The sequence below is a fragment of the Ipomoea nil genome, unplaced genomic scaffold (genome assembly GCF_001879475.1).
Source record: "Ipomoea nil cultivar Tokyo-kokei standard unplaced genomic scaffold, Asagao_1.1 scaffold0188, whole genome shotgun sequence".
Taxonomy (NCBI): Eukaryota; Viridiplantae; Streptophyta; class Magnoliopsida; order Solanales; family Convolvulaceae; genus Ipomoea; species Ipomoea nil.
The window spans coordinates 3,432,151-3,454,757 of record NW_017616616.1 but is presented as its reverse complement, the minus strand read 5'-3'; the positions used below and the strand labels follow the sequence as shown (position 1 = coordinate 3,454,757).

At 36.5% G+C, this 22,607-nt stretch overlaps 6 protein-coding genes across 6 annotated transcripts; 3 read left to right on the top strand and 3 right to left on the bottom strand.

Annotated features, from left to right (window-relative positions):
* Positions 1-1,229: 1,229 nt before the first annotated feature.
* Positions 1,230-2,402, bottom strand: LOC109186650 (F-box protein CPR30-like). Its single transcript, XM_019336732.1, has one exon. It carries the CDS (start codon positions 2,400-2,402, stop codon positions 1,230-1,232), a length of 1,173 nt encoding a protein of 390 aa, XP_019192277.1.
* Positions 2,403-4,404: 2,002 nt separating this feature from the next.
* LOC109186641 (F-box/kelch-repeat protein At3g23880-like) lies at positions 4,405-5,655 on the bottom strand. The gene has a single exon (XM_019336720.1). It carries the CDS (start codon positions 5,653-5,655, stop codon positions 4,405-4,407), a length of 1,251 nt encoding a protein of 416 aa, XP_019192265.1.
* Positions 5,656-9,214: 3,559 nt separating this feature from the next.
* LOC109186036 (chromatin assembly factor 1 subunit A-like) lies at positions 9,215-10,151 on the top strand. The gene is made up of 2 exons (XM_019335951.1): positions 9,215-9,432; positions 9,820-10,151. The coding sequence occupies exons 1-2, from the start codon at positions 9,237-9,239 to the stop codon at positions 10,062-10,064; spliced, it is 441 nt and encodes a 146-aa protein (XP_019191496.1). The 5' UTR covers positions 9,215-9,236; the 3' UTR covers positions 10,065-10,151.
* A 2,123-nt stretch (positions 10,152-12,274) lies between these two features.
* LOC109186634 (F-box protein CPR30-like) lies at positions 12,275-13,462 on the top strand. The gene has a single exon (XM_019336709.1). It carries the CDS (start codon positions 12,275-12,277, stop codon positions 13,460-13,462), a length of 1,188 nt encoding a protein of 395 aa, XP_019192254.1.
* Positions 13,463-15,916: 2,454 nt separating this feature from the next.
* On the top strand, positions 15,917-18,204 carry LOC109183666 (pentatricopeptide repeat-containing protein At2g45350, chloroplastic). Its single transcript, XM_019333723.1, has one exon. It carries the CDS (start codon positions 15,986-15,988, stop codon positions 17,849-17,851), a length of 1,866 nt encoding a protein of 621 aa, XP_019189268.1. The 5' UTR covers positions 15,917-15,985; the 3' UTR covers positions 17,852-18,204.
* A 646-nt stretch (positions 18,205-18,850) lies between these two features.
* LOC109183662 (probable leucine-rich repeat receptor-like protein kinase At5g63930) lies at positions 18,851-22,129 on the bottom strand. Its single transcript, XM_019333719.1, has 4 exons — positions 21,498-22,129; positions 20,617-20,877; positions 19,648-20,502; positions 18,851-19,563 (listed from the first exon to the last, which is right to left on the bottom strand). Exons 1-4 carry the CDS (start codon positions 21,952-21,954, stop codon positions 19,079-19,081), a joined length of 2,058 nt encoding a protein of 685 aa, XP_019189264.1. The 5' UTR covers positions 21,955-22,129; the 3' UTR covers positions 18,851-19,078.
* Positions 22,130-22,607: the final 478 nt, after the last annotated feature.

Here is a 22,607-nt window from a genome sequence, read left to right as displayed (position 1 = left end):
GATGGACCAAAAACAGTAAATATTCCATTTATATAAGAAATATAAGAGTAAAGGAAGGAAAGGTAAATAGGAAATAAAAGGAAAAAAAAAAAAAAAAAAAAACCAAGTCAGCATACACATCAACATATAACCGGTTGAATGGAATGTTAACCTGTTATCAGGTCAAATTGTACATATTTGAGGTGTTGAGGGGGATGACTTAATTGCACTTTCACGTTTCGTTCAGGGGTCAATTTGGACCTTATTCCTTACTTAATTATTATATATCTAATTTCCTAAACATTTTTAATTATTAGATAAATATGTTTAGAAAATTAAGTAATAAATATGTTTAGAAAAGTAGATATATATTTGTTAACTAGAAATAAAACGATTTCCTAATAAAATACTGAGTTTTAAATATTTTGCAAAAATGAACCAGGTCAATATTGACTTTGATTTTTTTCCGATCATAAACACATAGTTGCAATCCATACCAACTCACATTATGCTGCAGAAATAATACTTCTTGTGCTTGAGAATAGAATGTTAAGCAATAACTCCCATAAATATATGCACCAGGCATTTGGATAGCAAATATAGTTATCCGTGATTCTTGTCGTCAACGGGTACTGGTATTTTTTATTTTTTTTTTAAATTTTCTAACTCTAACATTGTAGTACTGATACTCTAAGCTGGATGCTTTCACATGCAAAACCAAAAAAGCAGAGCATTATTGCGTGGTGGATTGTGTTCCACATAGTTGTGTGGACCACATACATTATACATTATTCTAATTCATAAAATACATTATTTTAATATATAAAGTACATTATTTTAACCCAAAAAATTTAGTATTCTAACTTATAATTTAGTTGTCCGCACAATAATTTTCCCACAAAGCAACTTAGGCTTCCAAGTTACTTTTTTTTTGTTTTTTTTGTTTTTTTTTTTGCCTAAACACTATATACACACACTTTTTGTATTAATCTGTAATATATGATTGCTCAACTTTGAACTTTCCTCCAAATAATAGTCATTTGAAAATGTTGGAATGGTCAAATATTGAAGTCCGAATGAAACCAAATCTGAGTCAAAACCAAACTTTGAAATGTGTGGATTCCTGTAGTACTCAAAAATAAACTTACCCAAATTCATCATTAAAAAAAAAAAAAAAAACAAAAACAATAACCAAAACAAAAAAAATTACTGAACTTACGTAAAAGCTCGAAATGGTTTCAGCAGAATGTTCATAGGGACAACAATCCATTGTGGCCGGGGCAAGCAAGACTCTCAACATAGAAACACATACTAGCAATGTCTCTACGATAAAAAGTCAAGGCCTGGAAGTCCAACAGAACTTCCTTCAGTTCATCTTTCTTCCGATCATAAATATATAAGCACTCCACACCCTTACCCTTACGCAGAAATAGTACTTCTTGTGCATTCTTTTTTAGAGAATAGAATGTTAATGTGAAGCCATAACTCCCATAAATATCTGGATGTTCAGGCATTTGGATAGAAAACGCAGTCATCCATGATTCTATTCTGTCATATTCCTTCATAATCAATACTTGTATCATTTTGATTTTGGCTTTAGGTTCTTCTACCTGGACAATGCATGCCATGCAAAAACAGTCGTCTATAACCCCCAACCCAACTATCGAGTTTTCTCTTCCGTGCCTCAGTTTGGGGGTGGGCAAGATTCTGAATTCATCATGGGCAGGATCAAAATATACGATCCTATTACCTGACGAGAAATCCCTATCCCGATATCTGATGTCACTTACCCACCAGTGAAACGTATTGCGAAAGTCAACACCGCCTCCAACACAAAGCAAGCTATAAGGGAACTCCACTGGTCGCCACTCTTTGCGATTGAGGCTGACAGAGATGACAAATGGATGGCTGCAAAGTAATAGGACGGCCTTGTAATCTCTAGTGCAGGGGTCGTAACATAACCCTGTAAGGATAACCCGTTTTGACTGTTCCGGATATGGCCACTCGAGGACTTTTGTCGAACACCTGGTGGACGGGTTCCACAACAAAATATCTCTCTCAGTCACCACAAGCACAAGCCCGTTGCAAGAACACAATCTAACACAGTCTTTGTCGCTTGCACGAATCCATGAATAAGCCCCTCCGAAAGGCCGTTTATGCCTTTGAAGACGAAGGTCATAGCCTGCGGATCTAACATCCACTCTGGAACTATTGCCATAATAATATCGGCTTTTGGGTTCCAGCAAGAAGAAGATCACTCGTCGTTGTCCAGGATAGGAGAGCTTGAAATCTGAGTCCTCTATCAACAAAAGCCACTGTTTACATACGCTTTGGCACCGAATCACAGACTTCACCGACAATTGTAAAAGTATAAGTCGAATGATTTCAATAGGTATGTTTGAAAATGGAGTTGAAGCTTCCATGTCGTGCGATCGAATAAGAAGCTGAAGATCGATCGAGGAAGAGGCTATTGGAATTAGGGTTTAGTTTGTGAGACTCCCTCCTTTTATATGGCCACGGAGTAAAATTTTCACCGCTAGTTCTAAGTGTATATAATATATAAATAAAAGGAAAAATTACACTTTTCGTTAAGTTGTATGGTAATTGTAGAATTCATTTCTAAATGTTGATTATGCTCATTTTTTGTTCCTAAGTTATTATTGATGTTGCATTTTTCGTCCCTGAGTTATAATGTAATTGTAGGATTCGTCCCCAAGTGTTGGTCATGTTCACTTTTCGTCCCTAAATTATCATTGACGTTGCACTTATTTTCCCTGAGTTATACTAAAATTGTAAATTTCGTCTCTAATCACTACTACATAAATGGTGTACTATATGTCTACGCCATTGGCGGATAATTGATATACACGGCGATTGTTTAACTAGTGTATAGTATATAGTTAACATACACGGCGGTTTCAAAACCGCCGTAGAAAGTGTATATTTATAACGGCAGTCACTTACACGCGTGACACTTCGAAAATCGCCGTGTATGTGTAAAAAAAAAAAACAGCCGGTGGTTATTTAAAGTGTATGACGTAAAAAAAATTAATTAAGGTATATACGGCAGTTATTTAAAAAACATCGTCTATTAAGTGACGTAGTATAACAAAATATATTAGACGGTGCTTATTTTAAAAACTCTCATCTATTAAGTGACGTAGTATACCATTTATGTAGTAGTAATTAGGGACAAAATTTGCAATTTTAGTATAACTCATGGACGAAAAGTGCAACGCCAACGATAATTTAGGAACGAAAAGTAAGCATGACCAACACTCAGTGACGAAGTCTACAATTACCTCGACCTATCACTTAGGGACAAAAAGTGCAATTTTCTCTAAATAAAATATGTAGCTTAATCTAAAGGATTAATATTTGATGCACGGTCGATGTATAGATGCTATACACAGCCACACAGGCGGTGATGGAGAAGGAGGAATGTAATTCCTCCATTCCGTAAGGTCAGTCATGGATATGATAGAGCTTTTCTAACCAGAATATAAGCTCTATTCGCAAACAGTTTAACAAATAAAAAGCTAACTTGACAAAGATTATTAGTCAGGTAAGTATGGCGTCTAATTCAATTAGAGCTACCTCAACTCCAAGTTCTTTCAACCGCAAACTGAAGGTTTATACCAGTTTAAAATATTGCTTATAAGAATCAACTTAAAATATAAACAACAAAGTAAATTTATATAAGATAAGAAAAAAATAGAGACATTTTGAGTTATATATTAATATAATGACGAACTGTGACTGTTTATCAATAAATATAAACACACTAATTAGCTTCTAGCAAGCAACTCCATATAGTTTCAGCTGAATATTCATTAGGCCACATATTAATTAATTAATCATGTGACAGCAGGGGCAAGCAAACAAGACTCTCAACATAGAGACACATATATACTATATCAAGTAAAAACATGCAGGCTTGTTTAGTGGCTAATCAGAAACTAAATACATTTGTTTAGTGGCTAATTAGAAACTAGTATTTCAACTCAATATTAATTAGAGACAAAAATTACATGTCTTATAATTTAAAAGCTAAATTATAATTTTTGCAAATACAAAGTACTAATATTATTACTCTCTTAAAACTATAAGAGTGTGTTCCACGTGTAGAAGCTGCAAAATTTTGTGGATTTCCTTTGAATTGAATTATTTCCATTTGTGAGGTTAGGGTTTTGTTTTAGTGATGGGATTTTGTTTTATTTTTGAAAGGATGTTTAAGTTATTTGGAGGGAAAAGTCCATTGGACATGAGGGCACACACAAATATATACACTACTATACATAAATGTATGTTCAAAGCCTCAAACCCTAACTAGAAAGCAAATTAAAATTGATATTCAAATTTCAAAGTATTGAAAACTGCATAGATCGAGTAAAAGCATTCCAGCATTTATCATTATCATAAGCATCACCTCTCCAAATCAATCCATTGTGGCCGGTGGGGGCACGCAAGACTCTCAACATAGAAACACATACTTAAAAAGATTTTGCTAGGATGAGATCTAGTTATGAAGTTTAACGAATCTGTCTTAAGTTTTTCTTTTTTCCGATCATAAACATATACAATCTGCCCACGCCTCATAGTACGTACGAATAATACTTCTTGTGCATTCATATTTTGAGAATAAAATGTGAAGCCATACCACCAATCAAGACATCCAAATTGAGGCATTTGGATAGCAAATGCAATCATCCATGATTCTTGTCTGCCATATTCCTTCATAATCCATACTGTTTTGGTTTTGGGTTCCTTGGGTTCGTCTTTCCCTTCATGAAAGATGCATGCCACCATGCATATACAGTCATCTATAACCCCCAACCCATATATCCAGAACCTTTCTCTCAATCCGGAAGCAGGCAAGGGCAAGATTCTGAATTCATCACCCACAGGATCAAAATATATGATCCTATTCCTACCCGTGAAGCAATCCCAGGAGGGAGGGTTGTATCGCATATCTTTTATGTCACTTGCCCACCAGTAAAATGTATCGCGAAACTCAATGCCGCCGCCTTTAATAACAGAATTCAAGAAACCAAGGAACTGCACCGGACGCCACTCTTTGTGGTTGAAGCTGGCAGACATGAGAAATGGAGGGTCAAATTCAATATCTCCTCCTATGCGACGAAGTGATAGGACAGCCTTGTAATCTCTAGTGCGGGAGTCGTAGCATAGCCCTGCTGCAAGGATAACCATTTTTAACTTCTCCGGATATGGCGGCAACTCGAGCACTTTCACCGAACACTTGGTGGACGGGTTCCACAACCAAATTTCTTTCGTAGCCACCCGAAGAAGCACAAATCCGTTGCAAGAACACAAAACACTAAGATCACTTCCCAAGGTAGCACGAGTGAATGGATACACCTGTCCAAACGGCAATTTATGCCTTCGAACACGAAGATCATGGCTTGCAGATCTAACTAAGAATCTGGAAATTGGCCTCCATCGACGATCTCGATCCAAGCTTTTGGGTTCGGTCGAGAGGAAGATCAGTCGTCGGTGCTGTCCACGATACGAGAACTTGAAATCTGAGTCGCCTATCAACAAACGCCACTGTTCACATACGCACTGGCACCGGATCACAGACTTCACTGGCAACTGGAAAAGTATAAGCTGAATGATTTCATTAGGTATGTGTGAGATAGGAGTTGAAGCTTCCATGTCGTGCGAAGGAATAAGAAGCTAAGATCGATCGAGGAAGAGGCGTATTAGAAGTAGGGATTAGTTTGTGAGACTCCCTCATTTTATAGGCCACGGAATAAAATTATCACCGTACCACTAGTTCTGGCCAAAATATAAATAAAATATGTGGCTTAATATTTTATGGCAGGTATAAATCACTCATCTCACTATCTCTATCCTTATCTCTATATTCCTATCTTTCTCTTTCTCTCTATATATATATATAAGCAAAATGATTAGGGGAAATTTTTTCCCTCCAATTATAAATTCATGTAATCAAATCAACGTCAACCTAATTATTAAATTAGTCAACATAACAGGTCTATATCATTAATTTATAAAATATTGCATATATTATATATTATATAACTACTCTTCTCTCCTCTATCTCTATATATATTATATCTCTTCTCTTCTCTCCTCTATCAAATTTTTTAATCAAATGAATGGCTCAGATTGATCAGATTTTAATTTTTCCTTAAGATTTCCTAATTTATCCTTAATGAATATGATTATCCGTTAACTTTTCCGTTAATTTCTGTTAGTTCACCGTTAACTTAGTCATTGATTTCAATATAAGAAAGGTCTTAGGTTTGAATCTCATCCCAATCAAAGTTGGCATAATTATTAATCTATTTTATTCTTATTAAATTATAAATAATAATTTAGTAGCTACAATAAAAAATAATACATACGCATTTCTTTAATTTAGAATTATGTGCCTACAATGTCTTTATTAAAAAAAAATTATTCATTATCAATAAATTAAATAAGAGAAATAATTTCATTAGTTATACTGTCTTTATTTTTCTCCAATATAAAAATTCTTTACATTCAAATTCATCAATTGATTATATTCGCTACATTGTCCCTACAATGTCTTTATTAAAAAAACAAATTATTCATTATCAATAAATTAATTAAGAGAAGTAATTTTATTAGTTATATTGTCTTTATTTTTTTTCAATGTAAAAATTCTTTACATTCAAATTCATCAATTGATTATATTCACTACATTGTTTATTATCTTTTTTGTGCACTATTTTTTTAATTAAATATCAAAGTTATAATACAAAATAATGCTATATATTTATTTACCAAGTATGTTATTAATACTATGAAAAAATTATATATATATATATATATATATATATATATATATATATATATATATATATATATATATATATAATTAATAAAGCCAATCATAGTAACTACTTGAGGGATTTGTTGACAAAAAGAGTATTCAAATCATACAACAAATTGAAGTGATAACTATCTCGCAATGTCCTTGTTTGGCAATCAGCAATTAGCGGTTAGCGTTAGCGGATTTGACCAGTGAATTATATCAACAGTTGGTAAAAAGATATTTGAAAAAATTAAATGTTTAGATTAACATGTAAAATGACCTAAGGGTATACATATATTTAATAATAATAATAATAATAATAATTGTTTTAAAAAAATAAAAAATAAAAAATAAAAAAATATAATGAAGCTAATCATATTAACTACTTGGGAGATTTATTGACAAAAAGAGTATTCAAATCACACAACAAATTGAAGTGGAAAACTACCTCGCAATGTCCTTGTTTGACAATCAACAGTTAACTCTTCAATATTAGTATATATTTAATATTTTATGCCCTAATTTTTATTTGCTCTCCCTTATGTCCCATATTTGGTTTCAACCATACCTATACAATTATTTTATTGACAATTATAATTAATCTTATATTATCTTGCATTTGTAAACTTAGAATTACCTATTTAAATACGCAAATTCAACATTCAATTATCTATGCATGAACAATTTCAATATAATCTTGTCTTGATATATTTTAAAGTACTTATTTAAAAAAAAAAAAAACATTGGGCATTATCTCAATCGCGCAATGCGCGTAAAAAACTAGTATATATATAAGCAAAATGATTAGGGGAAAATTTTTCCCTCCAATTATAAATTCATGTAATCAAATCAACGTCAACCTAATTATTAAATTAGTCAACATAACAGGTCTATATCATTAATTTATAAAATATTGCATATATTATATATTATATATTATATATTATATATTATATATTATATATTATATCTCTTCTCTTCTCTCCTCTATCTCTATATATATTATTATATTAAATAAAGATGAAAGAAAATCAAAGTGAATAATAAGTAAAAAAGATTTTAGTGGATAGAATAGTAATTCACAAAATTAATTTGAGTAATAATTGGTGATCCATAATTGAGAATTAACATTGCAAGGTGTTGATAGAGTGGCACAAGTACTACAAAAGCTCGCATCCACTATTGTGCACATGGAATTTGGCGAGGCCATGGCTAAGGTTGGAAAACAAGGGGCACCTGTCGAGGTGATGAAGAGAACAATATTTGCAGGAATATCTAATAACATGCTAAATGTCGCAAGCACAATGAAAATCCCTTCAAGCCCAACTGCCCCTCAGCTGGATGACATCTTCTACGGTAGGGAGACTTTCACAACGGCAGTGGACGCTTTGGTGGAGGAATTGGGAAGACACGAAGTCACATGGATATAGAAGACTTACTTATGTATGTTTAGGTTATAGATTTTGAAGTCAGTTCTAAAATATTGTGAATATGAAAACATTATCTTTTGAATACCAATAAAATGTTATTTATTGCATTTATCTCAAGATTGTGTGTTTGTAGTATATAACTTGTGAATGTGAAGCTGGAAATTTATGAACATATAGAGATATATAATTGTGAACATGAAATTTTAAAAATTGCAAACAAAACACAGAGGGGCACCTAAACCTAGTCATTAAACACTAAATTACTAAAATCTAAAATTGTACTGTGAACATGAAGTTCTAAAATTGTGAATATGTAGTTATAAAATCATGAACATTGAGGTTCAATATTGTGAACATTGAATGGAGTGCGATGGGGATTCACGGTTTCTTTCTCATTGCCTCTGCCATTTATGATCTAGCTTCTAAGTTCTCGGTTCTCCCTCAATAAAGATGTGCTGGTGAGGTGAGCATTTGTTGATATTTATACTGGATTAAAGGTCAAAAGTATGTGTAAAAAGTTTTCTTTTTTAAATTGAAAATAACATACAAACAATTTTTTAGTCAACTCAAAAGGCAACTTAGAAATAACATCCATAACCCATAATAATTACTCTATATGAAAAAGGCTGATTGTAAATACAATATTTGGAAAATGGAATATGAAAAACAACTCATTACCAAGATGGCATTAAATATGTAAAATCAGGAAAAACAACCCAAATTTCTTGGGCGGAAAAAATAGTCAAACTTTTATTTATCACGTTTGTGGCTTTTATATATAGAATAGAGATAGAGATTGAGATTGACCAGGCCAAGCCAGGCCAGATCCACATTTAATTAATTAATTTGTGATAAATCCTATGAAAAGTAAATTAAAGAATCCTAAAACAACGCAACACCACAACTAACCCTTAGCTTTAACTATAAATAAATCTTAATCATCAATCTTAAGAAATTGAAACACTACTATACATATACAATAAAACAACAAACAATAAACAATGTTGGCTGCCCAGAAGTTGGTTAACGTTCCCGTGTTTCTGGTGTGCATGTTTGTCCTCACAGTCGACGCTTCGCTTTCTTCGGTTTACAGGTTTTGCTTCGATCCATGCCTTGCCCCTTGCGTAGAGTCAGGAAAAACCCTCATCGTATGCAATAAAAAATGTGAAACCGAATGTACCGCCAAGGCGTATAAAGGTAAATATATATATCAGGGTTGTAAAAATTCCGCCTAGGCATCTAGTAATCGGTGCCTAGGCGCTAGGCGCCCCTAGGCCGTGGCGATTTTCCCCCTAGTCTCCCGCTCCCGCCTAGGAGACCGGCTGCCTAGGTGCCTAATTCAGCTGCCTAGCGCCTAACTCGTCCAAGTACGCCGAGTTAACTCGTCAATTTCTGTCGAGTTACCCGACTGACTCGACCTTGCTAATTTTTTTTCATTTATATGTCATGTATATATATATGTGTGTGTGTGTGTGTGAGAGACATATATGCACTTACACACGTGCACTGTTAAATTAGTTTATATTTATATATTAAATTAGTTTTTTTTTCATTAATAATTTTGAGGTTGTTTTGTAATTGCAGTAGCAAAGTCTCAAATTGGCGGCGAGGACAAGCAGTTTAAGGAGGAGGAGAAGGAACTTAAGGACTTTAAGAAGCAGCAGAAGAAGGAACTTAAGGCCTTGGGAAAAGAAGTTAAGGAATTTAAGGACAAGCAATGTAAGGGCGTTATGGACAAGCAATGTAAGGACGAGGACAAGTTGTGTAAGGAAAAGCAGAAGATCTGTAAGGACGGGGGCAAGCAACTTAAGGACGAGGAAAAGCAATAATTAAGGATGGGGGGACAAGCAATTTAAGAATGTACTAGTATTGTTGTTCATGGATCTTACAAAATGCAATGAAATCCCCCTTCACTATCTTCTCTAGTTTTACAACAAATTCTGAAGTACTATAATGATAATATATTAATATTAAAACACATATATGTTCTGTGCACCTCAACTAAATGATCAAAAACGTATTTGACACAATCGGGGTTGGGCTCCTATTCTAGCTACCTTCACTCCTTGGTGGGGGTATGTTCGTGTTCCATCTCAGCCGGGGGAGGGATCGGTTCCTTTCATGACTCGATGGATTACGTCAAGGCTGTCTGAACCTCTTGCTGCATGTGCCATTGGCCAGTGGTAAAGGCCCCCATTTTCCCCTCGCCGGTTTGATTTCCGGAAAAAGGCCTCCGTCATTTGATCCTGAGGTGAGCAGTGAGGCAACTCAGGTCGTTATCTTAAGCATAGCCTCTTGGGCATCCTCCTGGACACTTTTGGCCTCCTTCGTTGCCGACCACTTCTCGATAAAGCAAGTCAAAATCAATTGGCAAGAGGTCAACGATTACGTGAATTGCTTAAACAATCCCAGGCCAATCCGCTCCTCTCAACTCAGGTCGTTATCTTAAGCATATATTCAGGTCGTTATCTTAAGCATATATAGCCTCTTGGGCATCCTCCTCCTGGGCACTTTTGGCCAGTCAAAATCGTGGTTATCTTGATCCATTAGAACTTGGACAGGTAAAGAGTGGATCGAAATGCTGATATGGATCGAAAAAGAGTGGTTCGAATAGCATCCACCAATATTACCGAAAATATTGTAAGAATACTTTTACGAGAAGGTTTTATTGAAAACGTGAGAAACCATCGAGAAAAAAACAAAAAATTTTTTGTTTTAACCCTGCGACATAGAAGGAATAGGAAAAGACCCTATAGAAATATTTTCAATTTAAAACGGATCAGTCGACCCGGTTTACGAATCTATTCTAACTATCAACGAATCCCTAAAATTTTAGGTGGGATGGGAGTTGTAATTCTTTCTACTTCGCGAGGTATAATGACAGACCGAGAGGCTCGACTAGAAGGAATCGGGGGAGAAATTTTGTGTTATATATGGTAATATTTTGATATTTTGAATTGAATATAAAAATTGGATCCAAAACTTCTTATTTGTAAAATTTGGGAAAGGAAAAAATGGGGGAGTTATTGAATATCGTTCTACCTCCATTAGTTGGTCGTTATCTTAAGCATATATAGCCTCTTGGGCATCCTCCTCCTGGGCACTTTTGGCCAGTCAAAATCGTGGTTATCTTGATCCATTAGAACTTGGACAGGTAAAGAAATTTAAATTTATTGTTGAGTTACGTACTGACTTAAAAACTAATAAACCTCGGTTCGAAGAAATCATATCTTCTACTAAAATATTTACGAGGAAACAAAAGCCCTTTTGAAAGAGCTATTCGGGACCAAATGGATCGTTTTCTACTTCAGCAACAAGTATAAAGAAATTTTGATCAAATTTCACTTTAATATCCAACCAAGCGTTTCAGATTTCAAATTCAAAAGGTCTTTCGAGGCATCGAAATTAAAAAATAATAATAATAATAATAATAAATAAAGATTGAAAGAATTGCGTCCAATAGGATTTGAACCTATACCAAAGGTGGTTGTTGACTTGAGTCGGTGGTGAGAGACGATCTTCTTTAGGGGTTCGGTCTCCTCCGCGGCCTTGGTGCAGCAATAGAGGGCGTTGCGGCCTTGGCGCGGCAATAGAGGGCGGTGAGGGCGTTGCGGCCTTGGCGCGGCAATAGAGGGCGGTGAGAATGCGACTCAGCTGCATAAAGGATCAATTAATTTTACCAAACAAACGGTTAAGAAATATGGAGGCGCATACTTGCACCAGATCTTGGGCGCCCCGTTCGTCGATCTGGTCGGCCGTCCAATTTGTGCATATGTAACATTGTGCTTCTTCTCTTTTTATTTCATTCTTTTTTATTAATAGTGAGATTAGTGATTTATACCTCTCATAAAATGCCATGATTTTTTTTTTTATATATAAAAATTAAGCCACATATTTTATTTATATCTTGGCCAAAACTAGTGGTACGGTGCTAATTTTATTCCGTGGCCTACAAAAGAAGGGAGTCTCACAAACTAAACCCTAATTCCAATACGCCTCTTCCTCGATCGATCTTCAGCTTCTTATTCGATCTCACGACATGGAAGCTTCAAATCCATTCTCAAACATACCTAATGAAATCATTCCACTTATACTTTTGCAGTTGCCGGTGAAGTCTGTGATCCGGTGCCAGTGCGTATGTAAACATTGGCGTTCGTTGATAGACGACTCAGATTTCAAGTTCTCGTATCGTGGACAGGGACGAGTGATCTTCCTCTCGACCGAATCCATAAGCAAGGATCGAGATCGTCGATGGAGGCCGATTTCCAAATTCTTAGTTAGATCTACAAGCCATGATCTTCGTCTTCGAAGGCATAAACGGCCGTTCGGAAATGTGTATCCATTCGTTCGTGCAAGCATGGAAAACGATCTTAGTGTTTTGTGTTCTTGCAATGGATTTGTGCTTCTTCGGGTGGCTAAGAAAGATATTTGGTTGTGGAATCCGTCCACCAAGTGTTCGACGAAAGTGCTCGAGTTGCCATATCCGGAGGAGTTAGACACGGGTATCATTGAAGCAGGCGCAGGGCTATGCTACGACTCCTACACTAGAGATTACAAGGTTGTCCTATTGAGTTATAATTATGGCAATCAATTTGTCATCTCTGCCAGCCTCAACCACAAAAAGTGGCGACCAGTGCAGTTCCCTTGTCACTTTATTTCTGTTAGGGGCAGTGTTGAGTTTCGCAATACAATTCACTGGTGGGCAAGTGACATGAAAGATTGGGATAGGGATAGGGATTACTTGTCGGGTAGGAATAGGATCATATATTTTAATCCTCTGCGTGAAGAATTCAGAATCTTGCCCTTGCCCACTTCCGAACTAAAAGAAAACTTCTCAATATTTGGGTTGGGGGTTATAGATGACTGTTTATGCATGGCGGCATGCATGGTTCAGGAATTGAAAGAGGAACCCGAAACCTTAACAGTATGGATTATGAAGGAATATGGCAGACAAGAATCATGGATGAGTGCATTTGCTCTCCAAATGGCTGAATTTCGAGATATTGATTGGAGGTTTGGCTTCACATTCTATTCTCAAAATAAGAATGCACAAAAAATATTATTCCTGCATACTATGGGTTGGTGTGACCAGGATGTATATGTTTATGATCGGGAAAAAGACGAACGGAAGGTAGATTCGATGAACTTCCGAACCAAATCAGATCGTAGAATCTCTGTTAGTATGTGTTTCTATGTTGAGAGTCTTGCGTGCCCCCACCGGAGGTGATGATCCGATGATGATAATGATAAGTGCAGCACCAACACCTTGTCCAAATTCAATGTAGGTGTTTCATTAGCCTATGGGATTTTTCTATATTTAAAATTTGTAATTTTCTAGATCGTGAATGCTGGAATGCTTTTACTCGATCTATGCAGTTTTCAATACTTTGAAATTTGAATATCAATTTTGCTTTCTAGTTAGGGTTTGAGGCTTTGAACATACATTTATGTAGTGGAGATCAGAATACTCTTTGGGTGAAGGAATTTGATGAGCATTAAGTCACATCCTTAGGTGAGCAGAATTTGAAAAGTTAGGGTTCAGCCTGAAATGAAGTTTATATATATATATAGGGATGGCAATGTGCCCCGTCCCCGACGGGGATCCGCGATCCCCGCCCGGAAAGAGACGGGGATGGGGAAAATTTTTGGGGATCGGGGACGGGGACGGGGAATATGTGTAATTCCCCGGGGACGGGGACGGGGATACCCCTCCCCGCCCCGCCCCGTCCCCGTCCCTGAATAATATATATATATATATATATATAACACTAACAGAATACTATATATATTTATATATGTAATGAATATATATATATATATATATATATATATATATATATATATATATAGTTAATGTTGTTACTGTTTATATAAGTTGCAGTATTGCTACTGTATATACTTCATTGCATATATAAATATAAATAGTATTCTGTTAGTGTTATATATATATATGGATCTTTAAATAGAGTCTCTAAAAAAATAAAATAAAACTTGCCCCCTTAACAAAGACAAATATAAAAGGTGGGTAAGTCTGTGTTTGGCGAACATAGCTGAAAAGGTAGTTGAAAATGAGCTGAAAGCTAAAAAATTATAGGAGCTGAAAACTGAAGAGCTTTTAAGCTAGCTGTTATGTTTGAAAGTGTTTGGTAAAATTAGTTTTTTGATAAGTTGATAAATGTAAAAAGATAAAAAATGACATTTTTATAAAATTTAAATTAGTTTATTTTCATATTAAAATTTAACATTTTGTCTTTAAAAAAATTATCACATTTGTCTATAATGAAGTAGCAATATAATATTGTTGTGAATCTCCTTTATCTAATAAATGAGTTTTAATTGGGAAGGGTAAAGGATATCATTTCTTTAAAATAATAAGGACAAAGATGAAAAAAAAAAAAAAAATTAAGAAGCTACTAGCTTATTTTGAAAAGGTAACATTTCAAAATAACCTCTTATTTAATTTTAATCTACGTGCTTATTTTGTGAACATTACCGAACAGAGCTTATAACTTATTAGTAGCTTAAAATAAGTTATAAGCTCCTAAATAAGCTATGTCAAATAGACTCTAAGGAGTTGCTTTCACCAATAGTTATGCCATGGACCCGGGTCCAAAATAACACAGTTTGTGCGTGTGAAAATAACGATGCCGGTAGTGGCACCGCTTCTGCGGCCGATGATTTTTTTATTTTTTTTTTACAATTGTGAATATGAGTTATGTAATTTTGTATATTGAGATTTAAAATTGTAGTTTTAAAATTGGAAATATAAAGTTCAAAAACTGTGAATATAGTTATGGTCTACCTTGCAAGGTGGACCTAATTTGCCTGCTTTCACTATAAGGGCCGCTTTGAATTTGGGCCGGATCATCTTGGAGTGAATTTTGTACAATAGTTATGCTGTGCAACTGAATGTACTATGCGCATGGTGCATACGGTTCAAAACGACGTCGTTTTGATTAAAACGCGCGTCCCATTTAAAAAAAAAACAATTCAGGTTCGACTCTCAGTAATAGTATTATTGTGGATATATAGTTATGAAATTGTGGTTATATAGTTATAAATTTATAGATATTTAGTTCATTCATTGTGGATATTTAGTTCAATCATATATTGTGGATATTTAGTTCATTCATTGTGGATTTTTACTTCATTCATTCATTGTGAATTTTTACTTCATTCATTCATTCATTGTGGATTTTTACTTCATTCATTCACTGTGGATATATAGTTATGAAATTGTGGATATATAGTTATGAAATTGTGGATATTTAGTTCATTCATTGTGGATATTTAGTTCAATCATATATTGTGGATATTTAGTTCATTCATTGTGGATTTTTACTTCATTCATTCATTCATTGTGGATTTTTACTTCATTCATTCACTGTGGATATATAGTTATGAAATTGTGGATATATAGTTATGAAATTGTGGTTATATAGTTATGAATTTCTGGATATATAAAAATGCTATTGCCGAGAATCGAACCTGATTTCTTCTTTAAATGGGACGCGCGTTTTTTTAATCAAAACGACGTCGTTTTGCAACCGTATGCACCTTGCAAGGTGCATTCGGTTGCACAGCATAATTTGGGAATTTTGTATCCATGGACCTTCTCTACATTTTGAGCCCAATAATGCACAAAGAAAAATATCGCGCGAATGACAGTTGGAATACCAACTAAAACTAACTTTTCACTGTCTCTGAAGATCATCGAAACCAAAGGTCCAAAACCATCGCTCTCAACGTTATGGTGCTTCTCTCAACCTCTATCCAGCCATGGAAACCGACGCTCTCAAAGCTTTCTCAAACCTGCAAAACTCAATCGGACGTCGACCAAATCCATGCGCAATTGGTAACAACAGGGCTAGTCAAGGACGCTTCCTTCATTAGGAAACTCATCATCAGCTTATCCACTTCGCCTTATGTGCCGGTAGTTGACTTCGCACGTTCTCTCCTCTTTTCTGGTCACTATGATTTTGAAGATAGAAACGACCCCTTCATCTGGAACGCGGTAATCAAGTCTTATTCACATGGTAATTGCCCAAGTAAAGCTTTTCTTGTGTTCTGTTTGATGCTCAAAAATGGGATCTTTTTGGATGAGTACTCGTTCTCTTTGGTGTTGAAGTCATGCTCTAGGACGGGCTTGGTTAAGCAGGGAATGCAGGTTCATGGGCTATTGAGGAAACTCGATTTTGGCTCAAATGTTTTTCTTGAGAATTGTTTAATACGTATGTATGTGAAATGTGGCTGTGTTGAGTTTGGACAGCAGGTGTTTGATAGAATGCCGGACAGAGATTCTATTTCGTATAACACGATGATTGATGGGTATGTGAAGTGTAGGATGTTGGACCTTGCGCATGAGTTATTTGACTGTATGCCTGTGCAGGTTAGAAATTTGGTTTCTTGGAATACTTTGATCAGTGGTTATGTGAAAATGGAGAATGGATTTGATGTTGCTTGGGAGTTGTTTGAGAGGGCACCCTTCAAGGACTTGGTTTCTTGGAACTTGATGATCGATTGTTGTGTGAAAAGTGGGAAAATAGAAATGGCTGCAGCTTTATTTAGTAAGATGCCTAAAAGGGATGCTGTTAGTTATGCTATACTAATTGATGGGTATGCAAAAATGTCTAACATTAATGCTGCTCAGTCACTTTTTAATCACATGCCTGAAAAGGATGTCATCTCCTGCAATGCTATGATGGCAGGGTATGTAAAGAATGGGCATTGTATGGAAGCACTGTCTGTTTTTCATGATATGCTGAGTGACACCAATTTGGCACCTGATGGTGCCACTTTATTGAGTGCTCTTTCTGCAGTTGCACAGTTAGGTTACATTGATGAGGGCCTTGCTATACATTGTTACATAAAGGACCATGGATTTGTTGTCCATGGAAAACTTGGGGTTGCTTTAATAGACATGTATGCTAAGTGTGGCAGCATAGACAATGCGCTGGGAGTGTTTGAGGACATTAAAGAGAAAACCGTTGATCATTGGAATGCTATGATTGGTGGATTGGCTGTTCATGGCTGGGGTGAGTTGGCTTTCGATTTGTTCATGGAGATGGAAAGACTCTCCATTGAACCCGATGATATCACGTTCATCGTAGTGTTGAATGCTTGTGGCCATGCCGGGTTGATAAAGGAAGGTCTAATGTGTTTCGAGATCATGAGAAGCGTTCATCGAATGGAACCCAAACTCCAACACTATGGATGCATAGTCGACATTCTTAGCCGCGCAGGGCACATGGAAGAAGCCATAAGGTTTGTTGAGGAAATGCCAATTGAGCCAAATGATGTGGTGTGGAGAACTTTGTTAAGTGCATGTAGTAATCATGAGCACCTGGATGCTGCACAGCCTGTATCTAAGCACCAAATCCAACTCAACTCACCTAATTCGAGCTCATATGTGCTTTTGTCTAATATTTATGCTCGGTTTGGTATGTGGGATTATGTCCGGAGGATTAGGACAATGATGAAACAGAAGGAGCTGAAAAAGGTCCCTGGGTGTAGTTGGATTGAACTAGGGGGAACTGTTCATGAATTCTCTGCAGGAGACAGATCTCACCCTCAGGTTGAAGATGTTTCTTCTACATTACAGATGGTTTGCAGTTAAGCTCAAGAATTGCCCTGCAGGTTTAATACTCCAAACCCAACGGTGTTCACTAGGTAAACTCTGCATCCTGCCCTTAGTTCGTAACACAGCCTAGGCTACCTATAATTGACCTCGTCAAACCAAGAAGACTAATAGGCCGCTCTCACTGGGAGTCAAACTTGGAACATTATAGTTACCAAGCGAACAGTCTGACCATCTTGGATGGGGTTGCCCCCAATCACTTATGTTATCTTTTGCTCATTATATGCCATATGAATGTTGCAAATTAGGTAACCATTGAAAGAAACTTGTAGTCTTGTAGATGTGTTCTATACTTGTATGCTTCAATAAAACACCTTATTTGATACTTTCAATCTACTCACTCTTTCTTTATGGAAAAGCCATTTTTACAGATTTAATTCATTGGTCAGCTTATGTTTATGGAATCTGCAGCTTATCATGAAATGAAATATTCAACCATTTTAAATTGCTTTGAGCACAGTGATAGCCCTGTCCTAGCACCCCACTTTGTTTGGAACTATTCAGCTTGTGGAATACTCATTCAGAAAAGATGAAAGTTCACATGTTGGGATTGCAACATCATTTTGGATTGTAGCATAGTACTTGAGAATATAATACCTATGTGGCTATGTGCCCCACTGACATTTTTTTAATCAATACAAATGATGATGGAATCTCTTGGTTCCTGTAGTCCATAACATCTATTTTCTTGATAAGGCTCAAAAGATACATATATGTGTGTGCATATAAAAATCTTTAGTTTAAATTTGATAAATATTTTATTTTAAATTTTAAAATATTTAACATAGTTATGATGAATATAGACTTTGAAGGCCATAGCTCCCTCTCCCCAAACCCACCTACCCACCCAATTGGTAAAGGAGAGACTATTCAAATCCATGGCAGAAAAATAACACACCATAACAGCTATCAGCTAACAGTTATTTACCAGACACTCTTAAATTTAAACTGAGACAGAACATATATTTTAATTTGAAATTAGACACAGCGAGAGGGTATTGGCTTAAATTTTTGAGGGTGTCAAAGGAGAAAAATAAGATGTTGAGAGTTGATGCAAACTGGTAAGCATACATGGAAATGAATTGAACTTCCAGACAGACTAGAAAACTTGTTAAAACAAATTGTTACACTAGCATTCTAAAATTCATCAAAAACAAGGGAAAAAAAGGGTACCTAATTTGCTAGTTAGCCTCAGATTCCTAGTAGTCATAGAAGTTCATTAGTGAGATCATCGAGTTCTTGAATGACCACATCAATGGCTGGCCTGCGGCTAGGAGAGTCGTGAGTGCAGAGTAGAGCAATCTTCCCGAGCTTGGCCGCCTCAGATTCTACAAAGTCCTTCCCGAGTTTTGCATCAACGAAGTCCTCGAATCTGCATAGCTCCGCTCCTTGGTGATTTGATTGCGTGACCACACAACTTCCCGAGAGGATCTGTAGTATGATCACACCAAACGCATACATGTCACTCTTTTCAGTGAATCGGCCCGTGATTGCATACTCGGGAGCCAGGTACCCGTTAGCAGCACTGCCCTTTAGCGTGGAGAACACAATGTCGTCTGCTAATAGTTTGTGCAGGCCCGAATCAGACAGTAGAGGCTTGTAGAGATGATCGATAAGAACCTTGTCAGCCGATATGTTTCTGTGAACTAAAGCAGGCTTGTTTCTTTTGTTACCATGCAAGTATTTGATACCTAAGAGAAATGTTACTTCTGTTAAAAATTAATTGTACTATTCCTTTTATATTTACTGTATTATTTAAAACGAGCTAAACTAACCTCGAGCAATGCCTTTGATTATAGCGGTCCGGGTAGACCAATCGAGCACCTTCCCTTTCTCGTCCTTCACATCGAGGTACCTCAGCAAGTTCCCATTCGAGACGAAGTCGTAGATGAGGAAGCACTCTCCCCGACCTTTCGAGCAACAAAAGCCTCTCAACCTTAACAGATTTTCGTGCTTCAAAGATGTCAACAATGTCAACCCTTTTCGAAACTCGGCTTCATCCGACTTGCAACTAGTCTTGGAGATGCACTTGACAGCAACAGCAGACCCGTCCCTCAACGTTCCTTTGTAGACAGCAGAGAAGCTACTTTTCCCCAACAAATTCGTCTCCGAGAAGTACTGTGTAGCGGACTCCACTTCATCGAGATTGAACATAAAGCTCTCGAGCACTTCCTGGGATAGAGCGCTCCCACTTTGGTCCTTCGCAAGAGGGTCCCAGCCATTCGAATACTCGAGGCTGATAAGAGGAGACGTGCTCCTTCTGCATAACACCTTGGGCTGATCAGTGCTAACTCTACTCTCGGAAATATCAACCGTGCTTCCAATCTGTTGTTTCCTTCGACGGTACCATGAAAACGTGAACAGCCCCGCCACTGCTAATATAACAAACAGCCCGATGACCCCAACAACAGCAGCAGCGGCTTGTGGTTTTCGGTTCTGATTCAACTGATGAGGGATATTGGCAGATTCCGGGATATCTTTAGTTGGAAGACGGTTTGAGCCTTGCCCGAATGGTTCGGGTTTGGTGGGGTTTAAAGAAGAATCACTGCAGAGCGCCAAAGAGGGGAAACCAGTTCCACATAATCCAGGGTTATTCTCATACCGGAATCCCTCATTCAGTCTCTTCAGACCTTCATTCCAATCAGAAATATCGAAACGAAAGAAAACAGAAAAGGAAAGTTAGGCACACAGTTCACTCAAACAACATTGATTAGGCATGCTAACTGAGAAGAGAAACAAATTACCAAGAGGAACATTGCCAGAGAGGGTGTTGTTTCTCAGATCAAGAACTTCTAACTTAGAGGCTTCAGAAAGTTTAACTGGGATTGAACCAAAAAGGCGGTTAAAGCTCAAATCCAGCCTTGTCAGCAGTGTCAAGCCTCCCAAACTTGCGGGAATTGCCCCCGTCAACTGATTGGACTGAAGAGCAAGAACCGTAAGGTTTTTCAGAGACCCAAGCTTATTAGGTATGCACCCTTCAAATCTGTTGTAGCAGAGTTGCAAAACTGCAACCAAAGAGTATACAGGTTAATATGTAATGAAAGATGATAGGTGTTAGAACAGAACAAAGTAAATCTTGTCTTCTTTACTTTCTACCATTGTTTTCGCTTAATGTTCTCATTTACCTCAACAAATATACTCAAAGGTTGAAACTTTCTTGGTATAACTCATTGTAGAACCAGAATTGACTTACAAGGCTACACTTTCTTTGAACTTCCCATTTTCTTGTCAATTACATAAAGATTTAGGACCAACTATTGGCTTGTAGCAACTGGAAACTACTTAGAAACTCATTAGTCATTACCCTCCTAACAGCACTATTTTTTTGGGTTCTTAAATCTCTTCCAATTTTGGGTTAAGACACAAAGTCCCTCCCCACCCCCCACCCCCTCACCCCTCACACACACAAAATAAAAATATCTAAAAGAGGAAAGAATAAGCACACAGAAACAAGAAAATCTGATATTCTATATTATCAGGATATGCATGTATACAGCCACAGATCCAATGATAAGGTTTTCAAATTGTAAGAAATTGCCAAGACTGCATCTTTTTGGCCTATTTGTGCCAAGAATTGAAGTAAATAAATAAATTTTGAAAAAAAAAAAAAAGAAAAGAAACAAACCTTGAAGATTTGGCATGTTGCCTATCTCAGAAGGAATGAAACCAGAGAGGTCATTCATATTGAGATACAAATCTGAGAGCTGAGTGAGGGAAGCAATCTCCTTGGGTATAACCCCATGAAGGTTGTTGAAATGGAGGTACAACCCAGATAAGCCATTGAGCTGGCCAATCTCAGGTGGTATTTTCCCATAAAGCCCTTTACCCTGCAAGGAGATATTGACCACCTGGCCAAGGTCATTGCAAGCAATGCCTTCAAAGGAGGAAACACTGCATGGGTCAGTGACATTGGGTGACCAAGAAGAGAGAACAAGGTTTCCAGGGTCTAAGGAGGCCTTGATAGCCATGAGGAGGGAGACAGTACTGGCATTATTACTGGTTTCTGAGAGAGAAAGGTCTGGGCATAATAGTAGTAGTAGTGTGGAGAAGAACAAGAAGATGAGAGAGATGAAAGCAGCCATTTTTGGTTTGGCTTTTCAAGAAAATAGAGCTGGTTTTTCCTGTAAAACGTGGGATTCTTCTGAGGTGTTGATTCAAAATGGCATTAATGGAGTATTTACAAGCTCCTAGGGGGAAGAGAGATAGGCCAGAGGTGGGGGATAGGTGTGTGTATGACTGATATATGTGGAGTAAGCAGCGGGGGAACCTCTGACAAACGGGGTGAAAATTTGTCAAATTTATAACTTTATAACCATAAATTTCAAGTTTGACTTTCAGTATAAATTATTTTTGTTATAATTTAGTTAGAAGTAGAGTTCGCCTATTGGCCTTAACTTCTTAGTTTGAACAGATCAGTTATAGACAATTTAATCTGATTTACCTCATTGTGATCCTTAATTCTTTGTCAATTAGAATCACAAAACAAGATTTATTCAGTGTACATTTTCGATTAGTGGTTGTGAGCTCCCCTCATCACTTACAACGAGAAATTCTGTGTTTCTAGGGCTCTTACCGGAATTTGTGATGATGATAAATCACAGTGACTCAGGGGTGAATTAAGTGTGAGGAACAGTGACAAGGTAAAAAAAAATGTTATATTAATAATTTATTTATTGACCATTTTAAACTGCTGGATTAATTCAGAGAAAAATTCACACTTGAAGTTTTTTAGAGT

Bases quoted from the DNA above. Each gene is read 5' to 3' on its own strand.
- LOC109186650 (XM_019336732.1), bottom strand. From the start codon at position 2,402: ATGGAAGCTTCAACTCCATTTTCAAACATACCTATTGAAATCATTCGA.
- LOC109183666 (XM_019333723.1), top strand. From the start codon at position 15,986: ATGGTGCTTCTCTCAACCTCTATCCAGCCATGGAAACCGACGCTCTCA.
- LOC109186634 (XM_019336709.1), top strand. From the start codon at position 12,275: ATGGAAGCTTCAAATCCATTCTCAAACATACCTAATGAAATCATTCCA.
- LOC109186641 (XM_019336720.1), bottom strand. From the start codon at position 5,655: ATGGAAGCTTCAACTCCTATCTCACACATACCTAATGAAATCATTCAG.
- LOC109186036 (XM_019335951.1), top strand. From the start codon at position 9,237: ATGTTGGCTGCCCAGAAGTTGGTTAACGTTCCCGTGTTTCTGGTGTGC. The intron at 9,433-9,819 runs GTAAATATATAT...TTGTAATTGCAG, and splicing joins TACCGCCAAGGCGTATAAAG to TAGCAAAGTCTCAAATTGGC.
- LOC109183662 (XM_019333719.1), bottom strand. From the start codon at position 21,954: ATGGCTGCTTTCATCTCTCTCATCTTCTTGTTCTTCTCCACACTACTA. The intron at 20,503-20,616 runs GTAATTTGTTTC...ATTGGAATGAAG, and splicing joins CTCTGGCAATGTTCCTCTTG to GTCTGAAGAGACTGAATGAG. The intron at 19,564-19,647 runs GTTAGTTTAGCT...CATTTCTCTTAG, and splicing joins AATCAAAGGCATTGCTCGAG to GTATCAAATACTTGCATGGT.